The sequence below is a fragment of the Ictalurus punctatus genome, chromosome 3 (assembly GCF_001660625.3).
Source record: "Ictalurus punctatus breed USDA103 chromosome 3, Coco_2.0, whole genome shotgun sequence".
NCBI classification, from domain to species: domain Eukaryota; kingdom Metazoa; phylum Chordata; class Actinopteri; order Siluriformes; family Ictaluridae; genus Ictalurus; species Ictalurus punctatus.
Window position 1 is genome coordinate 15,705,947 of NC_030418.2, and position 24,720 is coordinate 15,730,666.

The 24,720-nt window shown below is 39.7% G+C and overlaps 1 protein-coding gene and 1 long non-coding RNA gene across 4 annotated transcripts in view; both read left to right on the forward strand.

Annotated features, from left to right (window-relative positions):
• The window catches only part of sema4ga (sema domain, immunoglobulin domain (Ig), transmembrane domain (TM) and short cytoplasmic domain, (semaphorin) 4Ga), a 33,340-nt gene that overhangs the window by 723 nt on the left and 7,897 nt on the right, over positions 1 to 24,720 (forward strand). The window contains exons 1-9 of one of the 3 annotated variants that reach the window (XM_017463742.3): positions 6,332 to 6,796; positions 8,876 to 9,141; positions 16,072 to 16,217; positions 16,789 to 16,851; positions 16,932 to 17,030; positions 17,158 to 17,251; positions 17,904 to 18,017; positions 18,223 to 18,377; positions 23,006 to 23,181. In XM_017463742.3, the coding sequence (XP_017319231.1) occupies positions 9,009 to 9,141; positions 16,072 to 16,217; positions 16,789 to 16,851; positions 16,932 to 17,030; positions 17,158 to 17,251; positions 17,904 to 18,017; positions 18,223 to 18,377; positions 23,006 to 23,181 (980 nt within the window). In that variant the 5' untranslated portion in view covers positions 6,332 to 6,796; positions 8,876 to 9,008. Of the gene's footprint in view, positions 1 to 6,331; positions 6,797 to 8,274; positions 8,445 to 8,875; positions 9,142 to 16,071; positions 16,218 to 16,788; positions 16,852 to 16,931; positions 17,031 to 17,157; positions 17,252 to 17,903; positions 18,018 to 18,222; positions 18,378 to 23,005; positions 23,182 to 24,720 lie in introns of those variants that run through there. The other 2 variants (XM_017463743.3, XM_017463741.3) reach the window with 2 other exon arrangements.
• LOC124627709 (uncharacterized) lies at positions 9,150 to 15,577 on the forward strand. The gene is made up of 2 exons (XR_006982194.2): positions 9,150 to 9,571; positions 9,690 to 15,577. It is a non-coding gene; the product is annotated as an uncharacterized LOC124627709 (long non-coding RNA).

The window sequence follows — 24,720 nt, forward strand, 5'->3', positions numbered from 1 at the left end:
CCGAGTTTAGTCTTATTTACCTTCTCGGTGCAGCTCAAATACAAGCGAAACTGCAGTGCAAATAGAGGATTGTCTGTAATGTAAACTGTAATGAGTACTGTAATTACACTTATTGTACACTATACTTACTCGATGATGATGATGATAATGATGGGCATTTTGCAGTGCTGACTTTATTTGTTAGTTCAGTATATTTTGATATATATTCTAATATGTGATCAGTTCTTGCTTTTTGGATTTGGCAAGCAAATTCTTCTTAACCAGACTGAACTTGATAATGCATTGATACTGTATTTGCATTGCTCATTGTTGGATCTGCCTCTGGTGTTTATATGATGAGCACGGGGTCAGAGCATAACAGACTTTGCATGCGGCTCTGTGTCTCTTCAAGACAACACTGAGCTGCGTGTAGAGGAAAAAGTGCTGGCAGGTCCAGGTTCCTGCATTTATGATTTATTTAGCAGAAAGTTTAATACAAAATAGATATTCCAGTGAGGAAATGTAGAGTACAGTCCAAACACTGAGCTGAAACGGGTCTTGTAAACGTCTAGCGGTGGCTTTTTTGGGGCAGTAGGATTTGAACTTGGAAGCTTTGAACTACCAGAGCCTACTTTATTAACGTACACTGCTTTGCGTTGTTGTCTGGATTTAGAAGGTTTTTTTAATGCATATACAATAATGTCAATATTTTCTGAATGCTTCTACCCATCTATGTCCTGTAGCTGTTTAATACTGGTCAGGGGTGTAGTGGATCCAGAGACTATCCCAGGAAAACTGCGTGAGAGGTGGGAATATGAGGACACCTGTTCATCACAGGGCAACACACACACACACACACACCCCACCTGTTTAATTTAGAGTTACCAATCCAGGGTAGGTGGAAATCAGAGAACCCAGACGAAATCCACACGAACATAGAGAAAACACGTGATACTCCACACAGACAGTAACCCGAGCTCAAGATCGAACCCGGGACCCCGGAGCTGTGAGGTGAGGCAGCAACGTTACCTGCCGCACCATTGTACTGGTCTTGATATAAAGTCTTTACACTTTTTTTTTTTTTTCCTCGTACAAAACTAAATTTACTCTGACACCTTTCATCAACTCCCAGGATACGTTATTGTCACCTTGTCTTGTCTATGTATCAGATAAGCACTGGCCAGTGCTAGCGTGCGATAGAGGAACTGTTCCCAAACCCAGTACCGGATATTCATTGTGTTATCTTTGCTCTGTCACACCTAGTTGACCTCACAACAGGCTCGGTAATACGTAGAGTTAAATCAGGTGTGGTAAATGTACTTACTGTATAATAGTAGGCAGTCTGGTATACAAAACTGCAGCGCTTTTTGTCCACAGTACTGGGGAATGATAATCACTGTAATAACATTATTATTCTAGCAGTGACGGGAAGCTTTTTTTATTTATTTATTTTTAGAAAGAATTCAATTTAGTTGCACTGAAATTCAATATAAAACCCATTTTGAAGCACCGCAGGAAAATATTTATCCAACACCTCAGTCACCTGTTTAAACGATTACATAAGTGTTCTGACTTTACTCAGGGTGTAGGTTTTATTTATGTAATTTTATGTAGACCATTCATGAAAGGCATAAGCTATCGAACAGCAGAACATTTTCCTGGTATGCGGTTGAGCTTCACACCAGACCTAGAAGATAACTTGAGCAGGTTCTAGGTTTCTCTGACTGAAATATTCCTTCATGCATCCTGCCTTGTTAAGCTCAACATGCTCCAAAAGTGATGTGAAGTGGCCCTTCTGTCTCGCATTATACGGATGCTGCTCAAAATAGAAGCTTGTCATCTGAAGCGTAATAACTTCATAGACCCACAAATCTGTCATCCTTTTTAAAACCGCATAGAAAAAGGTTTAATCATGCTAACACCGGCACTAGTTGTAGGCTTTATTTTCTACTTTGAGTTTTTAACATAGGGAGCTTCGAGTGACTACATAATGTGGCAAAACGGCCAAAATATAATTAACCGTTAATTAAAGTTTATAAAAATAAAGCTGTATGTTTGGGGGAGTAATTATTTTAGCCTGAGAGAGCACCATAGAGAGAAACAGAAAGACATCATTCTTATTTATTTATTTATTTATTTTTTTGCCAAAGAACTGCTAATGTGACCTCTTTGTCTCCATTAATTCCATTTATAGCTCACCAGAGTCCCTTTTCAATCCTTTATGGGAAAAGGACAAGGCTTCCCAGGCTCTGGAGTCAATAAATAAGTGTGGATCATTTTGTATCAAGACAAGCAAGCACAGTGCCTTGTTTTGAGTCATGTTCAAGAAAAGATTCTGTCAGATACATAGAGCTTTCATTAAAACTAACGAAGAAAGGCTTTCTTAATCAGTAATGTTATAGTTTTAACATGTCAAAGCCACTTTTGTTAATAATGTCACTCATCATTTTATTCACCATAGCTGATTCAGTTTTTTTTTTTTTTGTTAGTATTAATGGGTATCAGACAGTCCCTCAGGATCTTGTGATGGCAGAACTGAATGCAAAATGTTTTATTTCCAAATTACAGCAGATTTGGGCCAAGACGCATCGTGCGGCATCAACACAACGTGCATTCAGGCAGACCCCTCTTGGATTCATGTGCGTCAAACATGAGTACAGCTAAAAGGTCTCATTTACAAACAACTATCACTCAGTATGTTTACATGGACAACAATAATCCGATATTAATCCGATTAAGACAATACTCTGATTAAGAAACTACCATGTAAACAGTGATTATTGATTACCTTAATCCTGCTTAAGTCATACTTGAAGTAAACACAGATCGAATTAGGACATGTGGAGTATTGCAGTTTTAGTCGTATTATCGACGTGCATTATAGACATGTACACACCTTAATCACACTATTAACATCATGTGGAAGTTTTCACCGCATTTTGTGACAGGACAAGGTCACACACGGCAGTGCTTCACCTTTTCACGGCAATCAAGAGAGCACGGCTGCGTCCCAAACCGCGTACTTGCCTATATAGTAGGTAAGTACACGGTTTTGGACACATCCCACAGCTTCTTTTTGCACGTATAGCATGACAAATAATTAACTGCACTTGAAGCTTTCGTAAAATTAAAAATAAAAACACCCAAAAGTGTATACGGTACGATAATGAAGACGAACTGTACGTTGATACGTGAAATTCTGGAGGGGACGGCATGGTGTGGGTACGTAATGATGTGTGCCGTTAATTGATCTATGTTCTATAACATGTAAAACGGGTACATGAAAGGAATCTCCCAAAAGCCACTCATGTAAACACCTTAATCACAATATTGTCTTACTCAAAATAAGGTCAATAATTAGATTACTGCTGTCCATGTAAACGTAGTTACTGTGAAAGTCCATGCAAAGCAATTTCTTGCAGTTGCAATTTCGCCAATTCAAGTAGATTTCTCACAAAAAAAGTACAAAAAATCTGCAAGTTGCAGCGAAATCAAACATTTTTGGCTACAACAATCACCAAAAAACTCAGCGAAATCATGTGCAGACTGATCAGATTGGAACTATATTTATTCTTCTACAATAGTGTTTCTTTTCTAAATAGTAAATTGTTAATGTTATCTAAAAGATTTCACTGCAGTTACTATTCCACTGCTTCTATTCAAAATGTTGGTGTACTGACAGTGTGAAGGGAAGCTGGGGTTAATACGAGCTCTTTCTATGTGAGCGGGTGATGGAGGACTGACCTTACAGAAGTCAGGATGTATGTATTCAGTGTGACAGACAGCTTATTAAACATACATGAGGCTTCTCGTCCCAGCTGAGCTGCTCACAGACGCCACTTGCTCCATTCAAGTTCATACTTTGCAGAGTAGGTTCCCCCCCCCACTGATTAACCTGGATTCTGTGTGAGGCTTTTAAAATGTTAAATAATGTAGCTCTGATGATGATGATGATGATGATAAGCTGGTATTTTATGGCCATCTAAAATTGGGCTAAATCTGTCTTGGGGTCGAATGCATGGAGTATTATCAGGTTCACAGTTTCTCAGATTTAGAAAGATCTGTGTATCTTTCTACACAATCTGAAATGTCAGGTTTGAATACAGTACACTTGAAATATTAGAGGAGCTGAGTTTTCTCAAACATTCTCTTTTGCACCTTTTCTGGCCACGTTCGGAGGGGTTATCGCTGTGGGCATGAAACCCAATGTGGGCAGCTTTTGTAATACTGACAATTGAATTTCTTTTTCCTCCTCCACCCTGTTTATATCCTCGCTTTAGGACTGTTCGACAGTGTTGCGTGTGAGAGATTCCTGCTAGATGCTGTGTGTAGAATTTCTGGACTGACTTCTATAATAATGTCTCTAGACATCTGTAGATGACTGTAACAGCAAAATATTGCCATATTTTATTCACACAGTTTGTGAGAGAGCCATTTTGAAACCTCTTGGATTCTTTATACCTTCGCTTATGATTTACACTGCAGATTATAAATAGATAAACTCTATTTGTTTACGCCCTGTGGATATATTATCTCAGGACTTTGAGCTGTGACTAAACACCGAGCAGGCATGAAAAAAAATCTTACAAGATTTGAATCAAAACTTCCAAACTAATTTTTCATTGAAAAAGTTCAAACTGTCTTTTATATTCTGTGACTATTTCATTATTAACATATAGATAGAAATGTTCTAACGCTTACTATTTTGGAATTAAAAAAAAAAAAAGTTAGCCCATGAAATCTGGCTATGCAATTTGTCTGTCAAACCTTTCACAGTGAGTGATTAGTATCAAGATCATCTTTACATTTCAAAATCATCAGAAGGAAAAAAGAAAAGAGAGAAACATTTGTTGTCATGGCCTAAACCAGCAGCTGTATTGTAAAGTCGAAACTTACAATGCAATATTAAGTGTGAACTTTGTCGTTCGCTTAAAACGTGGTATCACTGTAGTTGTTACATAACTATAAATACAGCGTGTCCAAAAAGTCAGGAACAAATGAGTGTAAACCTACATGTACATCATTTTGTGTTTTTTATTTAAATCATATGCGCTACATCTTCCTCTTTACACTCTACGCATTTTCTCAGCTGCCGTACAATGTTTTTGCGGATTTGCACGACATATTAGTATCAACATGTTTTTCTCAACATATCCCCACTGGTTCTGGAGTTTCCAGACATCCTGTAGATTGAAATTTTGTACAGTATTTATTTATTTATTTTTTTTAAAAGTTAACAGCTATCCTAAACATCTATTCCTTTTCCTAAAGAAAGCAAGAGTCCCTCCAGGATTTAGCGTTTTTGCAAGCGCAGAAATGAACTAAAAATCAAGGAAAACTCCGCAACATTCGGAGGAGTTGCAGTTTTTCAAAATTACCTCAGATTTTCCGCGGTTTTGGCCCAGAGGTGCCATTTCGTTTCGCGCGCATCGAACACAAGTACAGCTAAAAGGTCTCATTGACTGCGAAAGACACAATTTCGTGCAATTGCAATTTCGCCAATTCAAAACGCCGCAGATTAAATTGCAACTTTTGAAAAAAGCCGCAGTGAAATCAAGCATCAATCCGCAACAATCATAAACAACCTCTGCAAAATCCTGTACAGACTGTAAAGGGTTTCTTACAACCTTGACAATATGTTTGTTGTGAAATGTTTGTGTGAAATATTCCATGCTGGTCAAGCGCAACATTCCGAGACCTTAGCATAAGATGCAAAGATGTACAAAAGTTTACAAATAACTGGCGTCACGAATGCCTAGTTGTTTGTTTGAAGCAGACGTGCAAGTTGCTGCGGTTCCACTGGTTGCTCTTTCTAGTAAGGGATTAGATGTTATTTTGGCACTGGTTGTAATTGTGCTAGAAATTCCTGGGCTCCTGTCACATCCTGTTTTGCTTGTGCAACAGCTTGTTATTAAAAGCCGGTTACACCGCACCTGTACGCCACACTCGCAACCTGCTGAGACAGCCCAACAGTAGCCATGGAGATGCACAGCAGCTGATGCTGAAGCAACAACGTAACTGTTCAGCGTCGTGTAATGCTGATTCCTGTAATGCAGCAGGTGTGCGTGAGAGAGAGAGAGATTCGCACAGATGCTTGTATTTATTTGTGTGGGATTTCTGGAGAAAGAGACTAAGAGGGTACTGGGTGCATGGCCTCTTAGGGAGCGACAGGGGTTAGGACGGAAAAGAAAACAGCTCTCATCTGGTGCGTAAGCTTGTTTAATGGGAACAAGCGTGTGTTTATCTTAGACAGAGAGGGAGTGTTCTGGAGTGTTTATAGAAGGGCAGGACAGAGTGTGTAAGAACGATGGGGAGAGAGGTGAAGGGAACAGTGGGAGGGTAGAACAACTGTCCCTCTAAATCACATCGTGCAGTACGTGTGTGTGCGTGTGTGTTTCAGAGTTCGTGTACTCTTGTGCAACCATCAAACATTGATAGTCATGCTTCTAGTTCTTTTAAAAGCTAAAGTAGATATGAATTTTTTTCTGTTAAAAATGAAAACAACTATGATGAATGAATCAGAGGTTTAAAAAAAAACGTCTCTCATTGCATGTTTCTGAGCTGCTGCAAGTCGGGTGCGAGTGTCGTGGGTGGAGGTAGTGGGACATTTCTATGCATATATCATACATAATCATGTCTTAACTTCAGGCACGAAAGAAGTTTGACTACATGGTCATTGGCAGGAGCGTCAGCCAATCACGTGAGAGAGAGTATGTGCGTGATCACTTGAATGAAAACAAAGCTAATGGGAGTGAAAGAGGGAATCTGATTCTACACTTTGAATTGATGACGTTTGAGCCTTTTTCTTGCTGAACAGGTAAGATCATTGTTTGTAGCTAGCTAGCTATGTGACAAGATCATTCTCTAGGATATGTTCTGTTTATGATCCCACAAATTGAGCACAGTTACACTGCAGCAGGTTGTTGATGCATGGGAATTGCTGCTTAATCAGGCAGACCACAGTAATCTACTCAGCTGTGGACAAATAAAAGACAAGATCTTACTGAGAGTTTTGCTCTTTCATCTGAGTGCTCAGTAACTATTACAGTCACAGTTGATGTGCAGGTTTTATTCTCATAACACGTCTATAATGCTGAGCGGTGATGAGTCGTGCACACTTAGGCCGCACAAGCTTACTCTCGTACTAAAGAGTATGTTATTACACCACTGAAGTCATTACTGTTTAGGTGTTGTGCGATTTGGGACACAGCTTTGGATTCTACGTGAATGCCTGTACCTGCAGGCATGAGATTAATCAATGTGGTTGATGAAGATGCAGCATTATTCTCAATAAATACAAGCATGTTAGTATTCAAGCAGTTTTTTTTGTAAGTTTGATTAATTTAGTCTAGTCTTTCTTTGTTACTTGAACTTGGGCTTTATACTTTATTTTTATGTTAATTATTACATACTGTGTAGCATCAAATGTTTAAAAAACATTAAATTATTTGGGGGGCACGTTGGCTTAGTGGTTAACACACTTGCCTCGTACCTCTAGGGTCGGTTGAGGGTTCGATTACCATCTTCGCCCTGTGTGCGCGGAGCTTGCGTGCTCTCCTCATGCTTCGGGGGTCTCCTCCAGGTACTCTGGTTTTTCCTCCAGCCCAAAGACATGTAGGCTGATTGGCATCTATAAATTGTCTGTAGTGTGTGACTGTTTGTGCGATTATGCCCTGTGTTGGGTTGGCACCCTATCCATGTCTTGTGACCCGAGTTCCCTGGGATAGACTCCAGGCTCACTGTGACTGTAGAAATTGGATGGTACAGAAAATGGATGGATGGACAGTACTGTTGCAAATGACATTATATTTTGCTGAACAGAGATCAGTGTTCTGCTGTGTGATATATTGTGGCATTGGTACAAATAAAGTTAAAATTTGTATTGGTCAAATGAATGAAGGCCAGTCTTTCACCATGACACATCACAGAGTCACTGGCTGGGTTTGATGTATTACTACACAGTGTATAGCAGTAGTATCTCAGTATGCCATTTTGTCCCTAATCCCTTCCTTTCTAATATAGGGAATGTTATGACCACCATTGAACATCATGCAACATGCATGCTAAAATCATCAAATACTTGATTTTAAACTTTTGCTTCAAAGTTTTATAGTAGTCACTAATACACTTGAATATGTGCGTTCTGACTTCAAAAAATGGAATCAATTTACAAAATCTTTTTTTTTTTTTTTTTTTTTTTTTTTTTTAAAGCAAATCTTAAAACTGAGAAGAATCCATTTTGAACACAAACCCAGGAATAATTACATTTTAAGTACAGATATGTTAGGAATTCTTCAGTGCAAGAAAATAAGCTGAATTTGTATCACACTAATGAATTGAGGGATGTTATGGAAGTAGATGTGTAGAGAGAATTTTAACATTTACAAGGAATGTGCAGTGGATGCTGGGCTGATTATCTATGTCCGAGGAATTCAAACTGTGGAGCAGTTGCAAGGGAGGCGTGGGTAAGTGGTGAAGTGGAAAATACCACAAACTAAATATTGAAAATGACTGTATCAGACATGTTTAAGATATGTTCGATTTAGGTGCCATTAAAGGATGTAGTTAACTTTGTGAGTTCTCAAAAAACTGGGAAGTGCACCAATATGTCTGTTGATTGTAGTGGAGATGGAGTGAGATATCTAAAGGCTTACAGCTCCCATTGATTATTCTATTAACCATCCATTATATTACTTAAAAACAGGTATATCAGACTTCAGGTGTGTTTTGAACATTCTCACTTGACAGCTCTGGTTGAAAATCTCAGCTGGTTATTTTCATTAATCCTAGTTTCTAGTGTGACTGTTTTTTTTTTTTTCTGTTTCTTCCACAGCCTCAGCGATTCATTCGTATTTTGCTGCCTTCACTAACCCTTTGTTTTTGTCTTTGTTTTTAGGTCAAGTGTCCAGAAGGATGATGAGGTAGTTTGGATTGCTGGGACCTTGTTGTGGAGACAAGACACAAGATCACTGAGTGTGAAAGTGTGGATTTGAGGCGCTCCCCTCTTATCTGGGCCGAAACAAGTGGCAATGAGGATGAGGAGCAACGTGGCATGGCTGTCCTGCCTGCAACTGCTGTGCGCTGTGTCTACACTGACTGCTTATCCCCTCACACCTCCTCTGGACCTGGATGTCACTCCCAGAACTACTGTCCTTTTCAGTGGTATGAGCCACATCCACTAGTTTTGCACTCAGAACAAATGAAGTAAACAGCAATGCAACAGACGACATTGTTTTTCCTGTAAGAGATATAACTTTATATTGGATGTTCCTATTCAGTCACTGTTTACTTTTAGCAGTAATGCATGAAATATCAAGAGGTAGACGCAAAGGAATAGATTTGCAGGGTTACATGTAGAAAAGTGTGCTTTTCTGTTGTTGCTTTGTTTTTATCCCATTTCCTCTCAATTTAGTTTTGCAAGTATCATCCATTATTCTCTTACTGCAAATTCCAATGTAGAAGGGAGGAGTGCTAATACATGCTTCCTCTGAAGTATGTGAGGCCCACCAGGACGCCTTTTCAAATGTTTTCACGCACATTATGCTTAGAGGAGAGCACTAGATCCTCAAGATTGGCTGCTCTTACTCGGATGGTGAGGAATGTCATCTTTCCTTGTGAGAGAGCTGGGCTTGACTGCACTCTTTTTGCACATGGTGTATTGAGCAGAGTCACTCGAACCAACTCGGGCTCTCCTTTCATCTTTTATTCAGAGTTAAGCAAGCGTGGATGTCGAAAGTCCCAAGGCACATGTTTAATTTGAAAACATATGACAAGGGGAAATCTTTCCCAGGCCTGTCACGGTCAGACTTGGAGCAACAGTGCAGAGTGTTGCAGCATTCCTCAGAGCAGAAAGAACCCAGTGCACGACAGCTCTGACTCTGTGGACATGCGGACAAGCTGGCTTCCATTCCTGACGCGCTCAAGGATGACCTATTGCTTTGACGACCAGAAGGCTTAGCAAACACGCAGGCAAAACAGAACGAAAATGTATGTTTTTAAACTGCTAGAAACGAGTGACGCTAGTGCTGACGCAAGCAATGTGTGTAGTCATATTATGCAAGTACGTGCATGTAATGATATCTCCCCATCATTCATCTTCTATCCACCCACATACTAGGCTTTGTTTTCTCTACTCTATCTCACCTCCTCCTGATGCATGTATCTGGGCTTTTTATATCAGCCCCTAACTTAGTCAAACCTATTCATCGAGTTTCTTAGCAACTTGTTCAGTATAGAAAAGTATCCGATGGTACACCGGTGTGTCTCTCTCTCTCTCTCTCCACCTCAGCCATTTCATTCAATCATTCTGCGTGCTTAGATACGAGGGGCTCTGCGCTTAAAATGACATCGTTTAATCTGTCGTGCACATTAACAGAATCTGTAACTCCCAGTGAAAGGGAGGAACAAATGGATATCCAGGGGATACAATGATGGCTTATTCTCATATTATTGAATCTATAATATATACTACAGCTGTTTCTGTTTATTCGTTTGATCTGCATCTTTTTGTGAGCTACAACTAATTTAAATCCTTTGTCAGAATGGTGTTTTTGGACACTTGTACCAGTAACGCAGAAATGATGTAAGGGATAAGGGGGTAGAATATTGGATTGTTGAACAGAGAATGAAGAAATGAATTTTAAGCGGGATAAAACTGTATTTGTTCCAAAAGAGACAACACATTTAAGATGGAAAGGTCATTTGTGTGGGTTCCCCAAGGCCATCTGTGTGGGCTTCTCTTTGCGTGTGTAATTACTTTAGCTGGAACAAAGCTGGCAAAGCAGCCGTAGATGGATGTCATCATCACTCGGTGCTCCTCCGCATAGTACACGCACGCACGCACACGCAGATCTCGCAGCACTACCATAACATACCACTGTAGTCATTTGATGTACAATGTCCCAGCAAAATGAAGTCAGTATCATGTTCAAGGTTGGAATGATTGGGTTAAAAGCATCTAAAAATGGCCAAATGATGTCTCCATGAAAGAGCTGACGAGGCTGTGTAAAAATGTAGATTACTTGTACTGTAGCCAGATAAAAAGTTTGAGCGCTTTTGATATTCAGAACTACCAGAGTCGTGTGGGAGGGAGTGACAGTTATTAATGTGAGAGTAAATTCAGGCTGTATGCTGTTTTGTCTTCTTGTTTTTTTTTTTCTTTCTAGGAGAAAACTTCATCTTTACACAGGGATTTTGCTAAGAGTGAGTCACTGTGGGAAGACACGTCGTTCTGGGTGTAGTAATTAATAGGCAGGGCTGAACAGCACCATTTGTGGCTAAAGTTAACTGTTACGCAAGACTCGAATGGGCAAGAGTTTATCTGGCATGCTCAGAGTATAGTCACACTAGCGAATAGAGAGCAATGCCAACCGAATACATAGGTGAGCACAGCATGTACACAATCTGACGTGCACTCAATAATTCCTCAAAGTTCAGTTTCTGAATGATGGAAAAGAAAATGTCACAGTGAACACTATGTTCTGCCCTGTTCGGGTCCTCATGAGACCTTCAGAGATGTTTACTCAGAAAACATTCCTTTGTGGCGACACACATTCTCTGCTATCTTTCTGTGTGTGTGTCTGTCTCTCTCTCTCTCTCTCTCTCTCTCTCTCTGACTTTCTGTTGTTCATGTATATAGTGATCAATTTTATAGAAAGCTTTTTTCAGCATTTGCTTTTTGTTTAACTTCTGTATCTCTCTTTCTATCCTACAAGTGCACGTATTATCTCGCAGCTGCCCGCTCAGTGATTTTGTAACTTATTGGAATTCAGCAGGCAGGACTATCACAGTGTGTGTATGGATGGGAGGCAGAAAATGTGATCACTCGTTATATAATCTTCCCAAAGTGTTATGCTGTGCAACACTGTCGTAACACTCGCATTGTAGCAGCTTCAGTTCCACAGCACTTATTTTTGTATTCACGCTCACGAGTGTTACAGAGCCAGCACACACCTCTGACTCCATGCTGAAGACTACACTGTGATTTAGCACAGTCATCCAAACGTCAGGGAAAATAAATGTCTTTTGCACATGAACTTTTGCATGGGTGTCATTAAACCCCGTATTTGCAGTTTTGATGATGAAGCTACTTGTCAGAATAAAGGTAGAGGGAGTTCCTCTGGACAGTGTGTTAGTTTTTGACTGGAATGGGGTATGAAGTAGTATTCTGTAATCCAAGCTGTGAACGAAATAGTATTGTATCATGTGTTTGCTGCACTGATATTTGCATTCTCTCACAACCCTGCTATTAATATGAGTCATAAGTTCTTCACTAAGGTGATTGAAAGCCAGATGTTCAGGAGCAGGTCTGAGAATAGACGTGCCTGGACTGCCCTGTTTGCGCGTGTGTGTGGTAGTTGTTGTTGTGGTTGGATTGGGTGTATGTTCTTTCACCTCTCTCCATGCTTGTTTGTACTCATTGCTTGCTTTGCCTTGCCCTCTTCAGGGTGGTGATCGTGTGGAAGCCATTGAGCCAGTGACTTGTGCTCTTGTAATCAGAGTCTGGTTTGGATAACCTCGGTTTGGAATTCGTGTAGCAGATTTAAACCCGGTTTATTTGACGGCTTTACTGAATCCAGGTCTAGGCAGCCTGCATTTGACATACCTGTCTGTGTGTTATACTAATAAAGGTTCTGCCATGAACGGCCGCATGTGTGGGCATGTTGGCCACGTGTGGGTATGGGCATGTTATGTAGCTGTAGGAATGTATGGATCTGAGGTATACAGTATGTGGGCATGTATATACAGTACATGCATAATTCTTGCAGTAGTACGTGGATTGGAAGATCTTAAAGATTATATTACAAGCCACCTTGGCTTGATCTTTTACTACAGGATATTACAAATTAACTGCGTGACTGAACACTTTAGTACTCGTAGTGCTTTTCACACACATGAGAGAGAGAGAGAGAGAGAGACTGAGACTCTCACTGCCCCTACAAGGATAGGGCTCACAGTTGTATTGTTCTACTTCAAGACTCAAGGAAATGAGATCTCTCATTACTGGCACTGTCAAGGCCACAGTCCACCATTTTTAACATTAGTCATACCTATGTTTTCCCTTGAATTCCGGCTTACCATGAAATAAAGAGATAAGAATAATACTATGAGAATAAGGAAATAAGCACTACTTTGGGTGATATTCTTTAAAAAGCCAGTCTGTTACTATATGTTATATTTAATAAATAGATTTCTAAAAATGAGACCAAATATGAATATCTTACTTAGATTGAACAGATACAAATATAGATATGAATAGTAGGTGCATTATTCCTTTGTTTTTTGTTTGAATATTGCTTATTTTAGTTATTTATTTATTTTGAAGAAAACATGCTAGAAAGGTTTACAGGGCATCAGGTTGAGCCTGGAGGTGTGCACCAGGATGTAAAATTCTTTTATTTTTAAATTGCGCAAGTAGGAGGGTGTGAGCATTGAATATGTCTGGTCATGATTGCAGTGTTTTAGATTATGCTCCTAGTTTGTTTATATATTAGGAAATAGATCCAAATAGGTTTCTAACTAAATTCACTAGAAAATATTATGGGTGCATGCAAACAAAAATAATAATAATAATAATAATAATAATAATAATGTGTGAGCAGTTTGCTAGTTCTCAGTTGTGAACTAGCGTGAGAAAGAACTCTAGAAGAAGGTTTTTACAGTGTTTTCCAAATGTTGATCAAGCTAGAGATTATTTAGAAATATTTTGCACAATAAAAGATAGCATAATTGTGTTTCGCCCCTAGGCTGTACTGTAAAGAGCACTATATAAGGCAGCAGTGAGGGACTGAATCCAGACACTTGCTTGTGAGTGCAGTGGAAACACATCATCATGACCCGCACTTACTGTACATAAACAAAGTGGACGTTACAAATTACTCAGCAGTTACCATTACAACTTCCCAAGTTTTAACGTTTTCTGTATTAAATACACAACTAACAACTGCCTGTTGACTTTAGAGGAGGTTAAACAACAATTCTTATTTATATTTATAGCATGAGGCTGTTTGTGCATGTATCCATCCTGACCTGTAAAATGCGAGCTGAAAGAAATTGCATTAATACAATTGAAGAAATTGTATTAATGATAATGAGTCTTTATTGGTCACATGTACATTACAGCACAGTGAAATTCTTTTCTTCGCATACCCCAGCATGTTAGGAAGCTGGGGTCAGAGTGCAGGGTCAGCCATGATACAGCGCCCCTGGAGCAGAGAGGATTAAGGGCCTTGGTCAAGGGCCCAACAGTGGCAGCTTGGCAGCGCTGGGGCTTAAACCCACGACCTTCCGATCAGTAACCCAGAGCCTTAACCGTCAAGCCATCACGGCCCCCAGTATTGTGGTAGCATTTAGTGTGGTACTAAGTAGTGAGCATTGGTTGTGTACTGGATTTATGGTGCACTGTGGGTAATAATGTAGGAAGTACAATCCTGGGAGTACAATTTGTCCACAGAACAAATGCACAGTAAATAAAGCACTGTATACCGTACTATAGGAGGAAACGAATTGAGACACATCACACTTCTAGTCTCTGCCCATGTGATGTGACATGATAGTGGTGAACTTTGATTTCCTAAGGGCTGGTTGGAGATTGCGTTGCTGACTCACTTTTCTGTGGTGTTTTGCACAATTGAAGTGTGCTGCCTGTGTCATTGGTTTAAACGTTTGACCCATTTTTTTGTAGATAAGGCGCACATACGCACCCTGGTTGAGGGATAACAACAAGACTGTCTTCACTGAGAGAGAGAGAGAACCATGAATAATGTGTTTGCATCAAGTGATTTATAGGTAAAATAGAGAGCAGCGTCAGCAGGGAGTCATAAAGCACAGTGTCTCTCTCTCTCTCTCTCTCTCTCTCTCTCTCTCTCTCTCTCTTTTTCTCTCTCTGTATCTCTCTCTCTCTCTCTCTCTCTCTCTCTGAAACTAACTCCACTCTGTCACTCTCTGCCATTGTTTGACATCTGTGTCCCTTCAGTTGATTGCTAAAGCATTCCTAAAGCAGCATACACTTTTTCCTGTTACTGCCTCTAAAGCTCTTCCCACCAGAGACACCCACACTGGAGAAAAGAAATGTTTTAAAGTGTGTACAAAGTGTGTACATGGTGTACAATATCATTGGAAAAACAGTACCACATAAGCAAGCCATCACCATTCAAATGTTTTCCTATATAAAATAATAAACCATTATACACACATTGGCCCTCAGTTGTCAAGCTGGATACGTACGGATTTATTCGTAAACAGTTCGTACGAGCGTTTACACGTGAAAATCCCGGAAATTCAGAATAACTTCGGAATAAACCTCGATTTGAACGACTTCAAAATCATGTATTTTGCATGGGTTACTGTCCTTTTAAACTTAGTCAAGTTTTTATTACGTCTAAGTAGACGCCGTTATCCAGAGCAGCCTACAGAAGTGCTTTGGAGTCTCTATGAAAAACACATCCTCAGACTAGTTCCCTAGGTCTGCGGAGTAGGGAACTAGGGAACCTTCACTAGGTTCACTAGGGATTAAGAATACCATTGAGAAATGTTTGTGATAACCAGGCATTTTATATTACTGGCTTTAATTAAACACTATGGAGAAAAAAAGAAGAAAGCGAGCCAACACAAACCCACAAATTAAGACTAATAGGAATAATTATGCAATTACGACAAAAGAAATGGTGCTGTATAAATGGAGGATGGGCTGCTCTGTCTGCGCAATTGCAATTGGATGAACTTGTTTTGCACGGTCTTTCGCAGTGATGTTTGTTGGTAAATTTAGCTATACACATGTTCGACACACGTAAACCAAAGAGGGTGTCGGCTGCACGCGCGTTGCGATGACGTCACATGACGTGTCTTGCCCCAAATCTGCAGAAAATCAACGGTAATTATGAAACATTGCAAGCTCCTGTGAATATAATGGAGTTTGCTTGATTTTGCATTCATTTCTGCGATCACAAAATCCTGGATGGACTGTTTACTAGTTTCCTAGCATGTACCTACTGTTTGTGTAAAAACTTTGGCACAAATTACATCAATGATTTGAATATTATACCTGTTTGAGGCTTTAGTATGACCTGTGTGTATGTGTGTTGTGTGCATCAGAGCTATGGGGGTGCCAACGCTTCAGTGGCTCTGCTTTGAACTACAGTACCCTACTGCTGGAGGAGGAGCCAGGTTTGCTGTATGTGGGAGCTAGAGGAGCGCTGTATGCCCTGCAGGCCTCCAATATCTCCAGCTCCAGTTACACAGTGAGTGCTCCACTGGCATGTCATAGATTTTTGTGAAGAAGAAGAAAAAAAAACATCCTCGGAGAGTTTCTGCTATCAGAATAGAAAATGACAGTTACAAAGACAGCATATACGTTCACATTATTAGGAACACCTGTACTCAGTTGTAAAGCGACGTTGTTTGCCGTAGCGTTCCTGTCAGCTCGAACCAGTCTGGCCATTCTCCTCTAACACCTCTCATTAACAAAGTGCTTCTGCACACACAGAACTGCCACTATTGTGGGATGTTTTTTGTTTTTCGCACCATTCTCTGTAAAGACTATTGTATGTGTGAAAATCCCAGGAAATCAGCAGTATCTTTTACTCAAACCAGCCCAGTCTGGCACCAGAAACCAGATCAAGCTCTATAGCAGGACTATCGGCATAGTATTATACATTGCACTGCTGGCACATGATTGGCTGATTGGATAATTGCATGAATAAGCCGGTGTACAGGTGTTTGTATTCAAGTGTATTGTGAATGTAGATATCTCAAGGTAAGCGAAAGACACTTTGCTTATTAAATACGCATGTTAATCTTTTCCTCATACAGATCGACTGGGAGGCACCTGCAGACCAGAAGAAGCTCTGTCAGAGCCAAGCAAAAGATAACAAGGTTAATTTCATCCATACACACTTAGATAAATATCTTTTTATCCTGTTCCAATTTACTGACATGGTTATACTCTATTACAGACTGAATGTTTTAACCACATCCGATTCCTGCAGCGATTCAACAGCACCCACTTATATACTTGTGGAACCCATGCATTTAAACCACAGTGTGCATATATTGTAAGTAAAATATCGGAAAAAGCTATGAGTCCACACCTTAGGTTTCATATTTTTGTTTGAGGCTTACAACTTTTGTCTTTATAGCATTACAGATTCTTCGACGTGTCTATTTTCTGTGTTTTTGCAGGATAGTAAGGAGTTTCAAATGTCTTCAATGTTTGAGGAGGGTCGAGAAAGGTGCCCTTATGACCCTGCTAAAGGCTACACAGGCCTGCTTATTGGTAAGGAAGTAATCAGCACCAGTTTTTTACACTGCGTAAGATTTAGCGTTACCCTACATTCACACCAGCAGCAGACAACCACAAATTGTCTATGCAAGTTTGGGGGTTGGAGCAACTACAGCAACATAGACGAGTAACTTTACGTTTTATGGAAATTTGTAATTAGTAGTAAAGCTGTTAATCAAAGATTGAATCAAGATTGGCTGTTAGAATGAATCTGTACTGCAGGATGTTCAGTGCTTGCCCAATTTTCTTCACTTCTTACTTGGGATTAGTTTAGAATCAACAGTGTTTGGAACTGCAAAATGAAAGAGAAGATTATCTTTTCATGGCTTTTACTCCAATATTCAAAAACAGTTTAAACAAAAGTAACAAAAGTATCATGGAGCTGTATATAAATTACACACTTTCATTTTCACAAGAGAGAAACCTGGAGCAACACCAGTGACTTTACTTGCTAGTGTGAACACAGGGCAATAGTTTCAGGTTGAGTTTTATAGAATAACATATTACTGCTAAATAATATAATATTAATATGCTCATAGCTACATACTCGTACATAACTACCGGCGTGGTGAAAATATCTTTCCTGTGGTATCTTGTATGGTCATAAACCTTTCGTGCATAATCATAATCCTATTCTTTTTCTCAGATGGCCAAATGTACACGGCATCTCAGTACGAGTTCTGGAGTTCTCCAGACATTCGTAGGAACTCTCCAAACCCCATGCTGAGAACAGAGGAAGCCCCTACTCGCTGGCTTTATGGTCAGTGCAATACAGCATATGGAAAATACATCTGCTCTGCAGTTATTATCAGTGTATTTATAGACTGATACTTTCCAGTTGAATGGCTTTCCATGGATTTGTATAGTGATGTTTTCCATAAGTTTTTCCAGTTGGGATTAAGGTCATGTTCTTCACACTGAGCTCATGACGTCATATTAACAGAGAAATGTTCGGTCCTGTGCAGAGGCTGACTTTGTGGAGTCGGCGCTGGTGAAGGAGAGTGTGAATAGCTCGGTCGGAGATGACGATAAAATCTATTTCTTCTTCACGGAGAAGAGTCAGGAACACAGTCTGTACTCCAGCTACAGCCGGGTGGCCCGTGTGGCCCGGGTTTGTAAGGTAAAACTTGAGCCACTCCAGTTCTCAGCACACATTCTTAACCTGTAGCCCTCTGCTCTCTCATGACAGAGGTGTTGAAAGTTACATTTTTAATTTTTTTTTTTACTTCGAACACATCTTCATATGCTTACAAATAGATTTAATACACATTCACTTAGTACCAGGGGTCTCTTATCAAAGTGTGCATAGAACAAGTACTAAAAATTGGTATTTATCCTATGTCTGTACACACAGTTGTACACAGTGGCCATTGATAAATCCTGCACCGTCTAAATTGATGTGCTACACATTCTACTTGTGAGATACCATTGATCCTGACCGCTTCTGCTCTCTGGACCTGCCTGATCCATCCTGGTGCCCTACTTCTGGTTGGAGTTCTCATCACTCCAAGAAACCACTCACTGCTGCTGAGGACGGTCCCATATGGACACCCTAAAGATACATTGGTATAACTTAGAAACCATGAAGATGGCTTTGGACTGCAATTGATACGAACAATTTTTCAATCATGTCTCCATCAGTGAACGGTTGATAACTTCAACAAAATAAACTTCATGTTAAAACTATAATGAATTTCCCGGTTACGCAATTGCACTATTTGACTATATAGCACGCAGTTATAGAAGGGGAATATTTATAATCGGACTATCCGCTGTCACCCAGATGAGGATGGGGTCCCTTTTGAGTCTGATTCCTCTCAAGGTTTCATCCTCATGTCCTCTTAGGGAGGTTTTCCTTGCCACCGTCGTCTCGGGCTTGCTCAGTGGGGACAAATTTAACATTTATACACGGAATTTATATATTTCCGTTAAGCTGCTTTGTGACAATGTCCAGTGTTAAAAGCGCTTTACAAATCAAATTAAATTGAATTGAATTGGATGTGCTCATGCACGGCCACACTCGTTTTCATAACGAAAGCCGCCGAAATTGTCATATATTGTAAACTTCCCTTTAAAAAGCACAATAGCTTGCTCGTGGTTCTGATGACATGGAAAGTGTCAAAAGGTCCACAAAGATAAGATGTACCTTTTCTATTGGTCCGAGAAAAAAGAGGCACTTTTGGCACTTTTACGAGTAGTTTTTCGAATAATTTCATAAATAAGTCTTGACTTGCAGTACGTGAAGAAATGACTGGCGGTACGTGATATAGAAGCACTGCATGGTCATTTTACCTGTTATTACACTTTTCTAACTTTAGGGGTTTGTGTGTGCACATGGACAGGAGTGTACTGAAATGACGACATCTCATGCATAAGCAAAAATATATCAATCCCATTTAATGCATACAAACGCACAGTTTATGCACAAAACTATATGTATTCACGGTTGATGAATGAGGCCCCAGAATTCTGTTTTAATTCTCTCTCTCTCTCCTTCTCCTCCTCTTTCTCTCAAACCACACACATACTTATATGCAACGCTCAAATTAAGGGGTATTTAGCCACCTCCACTACGCAGTTCTAAAAAATCACAGTACATCATTAATCCCTTTTTCATTCCCTTTGAATTCTGTTTGATTGTTGCCAGTACCCGTGTTATCAATAATTTAATTACATCCATATTTAAGACATCCCCCCGATTTACCTTGTATGAATTGGAAGCACTTCATGTAAAACCAATGAACACACGATCTGTGTAAAGCATGCAGACGCCCAGCGAGGAGGTGGTTGTGTAGAAATGTGCGCATTTAATCAGTGATGCTGTGGAGTGTTTTATAGAGTGACTATAGGAAAGAGAATATTACAACAAGGGCTGTGGATTTATTACAAACACAAAAGAAAAACAGGTATGATGACCAGTGTTTATCATGCAAAAGTTGTTCAGAGCAGCGGTCAGAGTTGTTCAGTTTATAAATTTTTCTATTAGGTTCTTAGCGCATTATTAATCCTACAGGTTAATGGTTAGTTAGCTAACCTACTGGATTTTATGTGTTCTGCCCCTTGGTTTTTGTGTGTGTGTCAAAAGGTTTCCTGTTGTTAAGGTTAGATGTAGGTGTACGTATAGCAATAATTACCTTTAATTTAGCATTAATTATATCAATGGAAGAATGCAAGGATAGTAAAACATGGTGTGTGTGTGTGTCTGTGTGTGTGTGCGTGCACCAAACCATTTTCTTCACAGCAGAATGCTGAAACCTCTTTAGTTCCCTTTTCTTTGCAGCTTAACATGGTCCTTAATAGAGTTTTCACATCAGTGCAGTTGCTGTAGTTGCCAAGTCTCTCTCTCTGTCTCTCTGTGTGTCTCTCTCTCACATGCTGCTCCCCCCAACCCCCTCCACCCCACACACTCCACTCAAAGTGCCAGTCTCAGATTACTGTAAGCTCATTGCTCTCACTCAGTGACTCTCAGCTTTGCAGTTCTTTCTTTATAAGAATTTATTCATCCATCACACTGTTGCTCTCCATCCTCGGCAATCAGTGTGATGTAAAGTAGTGCATGTTCCTCATCCAGGCAAAGCTTATTAAAGCAGAACCCTGTTTATTCAGCCAGGATGTTCTGCCATGGTTCTCATTAGAAGTTTGGCACTGTGTTCAAGGTCAGGATGCACTTGCCTAGTTATTTACTGCGTTTGCAATGCCGAGTCTACAGTGAACTGCAAATCCCATCAGCCTGATGTAATCACTGCAATAGAGTTCAATTGAAACTCATCTAACATTCATGGAAGACTTAGTGAGGGGCCACATTAAGGCGGAATTTTCACTGACTGTTTCAATCTGAATCGTTTCCAAGGTTATAAGCCTGTTTAACAGCGTTACCAGTAGGCTGCTTATAGATCTGTGAATTGCAATTAAATGAAGACATTATATATGTCCTTAACCCGAAACGTGGTGACTCTTGCAGTAGTGCTCCATATATATTGAGCTGTGTGGACTGTGGGCGGACTCGTGATCGCTCTTTGCCGGTCCACACAGCAGGGTCACTTTAATGAGAAGATTATCTTTCATTATCGTCATGCTAGCAGCGAAATACACTGCACACACAGACTAACTAAGGTTCTTCACATGTTAAAAGGAGTATGTTACTAACTATCTGAATACACACGCATGCTGAGAAATGTGTTTCTTCTTTCATATTCTCTTCATTCATTCCTAATGAGGATGTGCGTGTATTATTTTCCAAGCATGATCACAGTTTTTGATCAAGCATGAAAAATTCAAAACATTAAAAATAGTTTCTACTTGGAGTGCACATTTGTGAGGTGGAGGAGTACCCATTTTTAGATAAAGATATTATTTTGATGGTGATTCAGAAAGACTCAGCTACCGGAGATGCAGTGTCTCCTCACTTTTACCTGTTTATTGTAGAGGGTATAAGGCCTAGTGTATTTCTGTACAGCTCAGTGTGCAAGGCTTGTTTAAACACACTGGCTCAGGGGAGGTGCCCAGCTGGGAGAAAACTGCATGCAGAGGCATTTGGTGTCGTGTCCAATAAGAGCTGTTTTCCTCAGGGGAATCAGGGTGTAAATTAAATTTGCTAAATCCAACCCACAGCATGTACAATATCTTTTCCCACCCAGTCCAACCTGGTCTAATTTCCCATGATCACACTTGCTGCAGAAAAGTGATACTGCCAAGAGCTAATAAGTGATTCATGCTTGACTTACTGTAAGTGTATTGTGCATTTGACCTCCGTCTTAGTTTTCTATAATAGAATTATAATGTAATAGTACTGTTGACTTTTCTTTACTACTACTACTACTACTAATAATAATAATAATAATAATTGAGTAATAGTATGATTGCCTTTAATGATAGGTTTGTTAGTGTTGTGCTAAAAGTTTCATGTATACATTATAAACCTGAAGTTTGCAGAAGTCATGTTATTATTTTGTTTAAAGATCTTTTTTTTGTTAATTTAGCAATGCCCTTCAGAAGCTACATAAGACATTTAAATGTTTCCCAGGAGACAAAATAATCAGTTACATCCACGATCCTGTTCAAAAGTTTACACACCCCAGGCTCTTAATGTAGTGTGTTGCTTTCTTGAGCATCAGTGAATGTTTGCACCTTGTGTAATAGTTGTAAACGAGTCCTCAGTGTGAAAAGATAGATCTCAACATCATATAGTCACTGTTGGAAAGGGGTTAAATATGCAGAAGATGCTGGAAAAGTAAATAATGTGCAGGACCTGGAGGATTTTTCTGAAGAATAATGGTGAGTTTAACTGGTCAGGACAAACAAGGGACTCATGAACAGCTATCTCAGAGCATAATATCCATAAAATCATTGATCATCCAGGTAACAACACACAGTATACAGAATGAAGCGTATGGAAATTTTGAACTGGTTCATTTGTATAAATTCAGTTATTATTATGTCTTGTGGACTGTAAACATCTGTTATGTGAAATAGCTTCTTCAGGGCAGTACTAAAGAAAAAACAAAATGCCATTTTTATGATCTCCTTTTTTTTTTTTGGTTATTTTTGTTAACATTTTGCAAATTCTGCAAGGCATATGTAAACTCATGACCTCAACTGTATACAATTTGTTTGTAAATACAAACAAAGCAGTAAATACCTATTAAATATTTTGTGTTAAAAAAAAAAATACTAAACGAGTAGGATTCAGTAATGCGTGCATCCTGTCAGATAGTTTTTCCCCCAATTCTCTATTCTCTTCTTCTGCAGAGCGACAGAGGAGGTCGCCTGACCCTGCAAAAGAAGTGGACGTCTTTCCTGAAGGCTAGGCTGGTCTGCTCGCTGCCTGACTACGAGTTCCACTTCAATGTTTTACGCAGCATGTTTGTGCTGGAGGGCCCCAGGACCGAGGACACTATGCTATATGGTATCTTTGGCCTGGAATGGTAAGTACAATAAGTCTGTAGAGTTTGATTTGATTTGGCATCTTAATGGTCTGATTCATTGGAGGCTTGATTGCTTTCCATTGAAAACAAAAGCCCAACTTTTTCAATACGAACTCTTGATTGAATCAAGCAGGCAGCTGAGGCAAAGGCAAGTAGCTCACACATGACTCATTTCTGCAGTTATACAAGAAATCTGCAGGAGTTTTGATCCCGAGTTTGCTCAGGTAGATGAGTGTTTGATAGAAGGCAGACACCACAGAGGATCATTCCAGGGAACAGTAAGCATTGATGAATGTAGTAAGGTGCTAGTCTGTTCATGAGTGCATATGTCCATTTGTCCATGAACCTCATGCTTGATGTATCTGCACCCAAGCACTCAGAAGCTCGCTCCAGCAGCATAATCCCAGGAAGAATGCCTGACAGGTTTTCTAGCTGCCTGAAGTCTGTTATCTTTTATTCATAGGCAGGTCAGTCAGATTTGAGGATGAACCATGGAGAATCTCTGAAGTGCTGCTCCTGTCTGTCTTTAGTTTAACAAAAAATTACAAGTATTAAATATGTTTTGTGTCCATAACATGGGAAAAAAGCATTGCTTTCAGTTGCGCTCAGGCTATCCTTTTGTTAGTTATGAGAAGAGCGGTTTTGATGAGCTGGCAGGCTGGTGTGAGATTTGACATGTGAACTGCAAACTGATGAAGAAATGGGGGACAGATAACTGGACAGAGAAAAGCTTGGTGTCTGATGACTCAGAAAGGTGAAAGAGCTGCTTGTGCTGACCTTCAAGTTCAGGTCAGATTTTTATGGTGGCCAAGAACTTGACCAGAATGTGTTTTGTATGTGTGTTTCATTGATTATACAATATTTGTGTGCTCTTGTGGATCTGGTGAGAAAAACAGGGTCACCATTGGCCAATCAGATTTCAGCAAGCATTTGAGAGGGTTAACATTGAGCTCTCATCACCAAACCTGGCCATGTAAGCACCCTCTAGTAACCTCCGGAACCTCACAACACAAATTGGCCACTGGCAATTAAAAACAGATATCTCTTTTAAAAAAAAAAAAAAAAAAAAAAAGGTCTACAGTCAAAAGGATTCATTGGCTCAAGCTGTAAGAAAAAAAAAAAGTCGTTCCGTTCATTTAGTTCCACATACTCGAACTTAAGTTTGTGCAAATGATATGACATTTGTAAACTACATGGCCACCACATTCCAATTAATCCTAGTGGAGTAGACTTTGGTTTACTCAAATAGCTGTAACTCATGAAACATGAAAGCCATGTTCAAGATTCTGAAGAGGTTAATGTTGCAAAGTTTGGGTTGTGATCATCCATAGGGGCGGGGTTCAATTTAAATAACTGTTTCTCAGGAAGCTTAAGTCTCATTGAGTGATATTGTATATATGTACAGTGATGAATGTATATAATGATGAAGTGATTACTTAACAACAATACCACCATCAGCCAGTCAGCTTTCAGCAGGAATTTGACTATGTTCATTTGTGATCATTTCAGTAACTAGAGGCACTACTTGCAAAGAGTGCT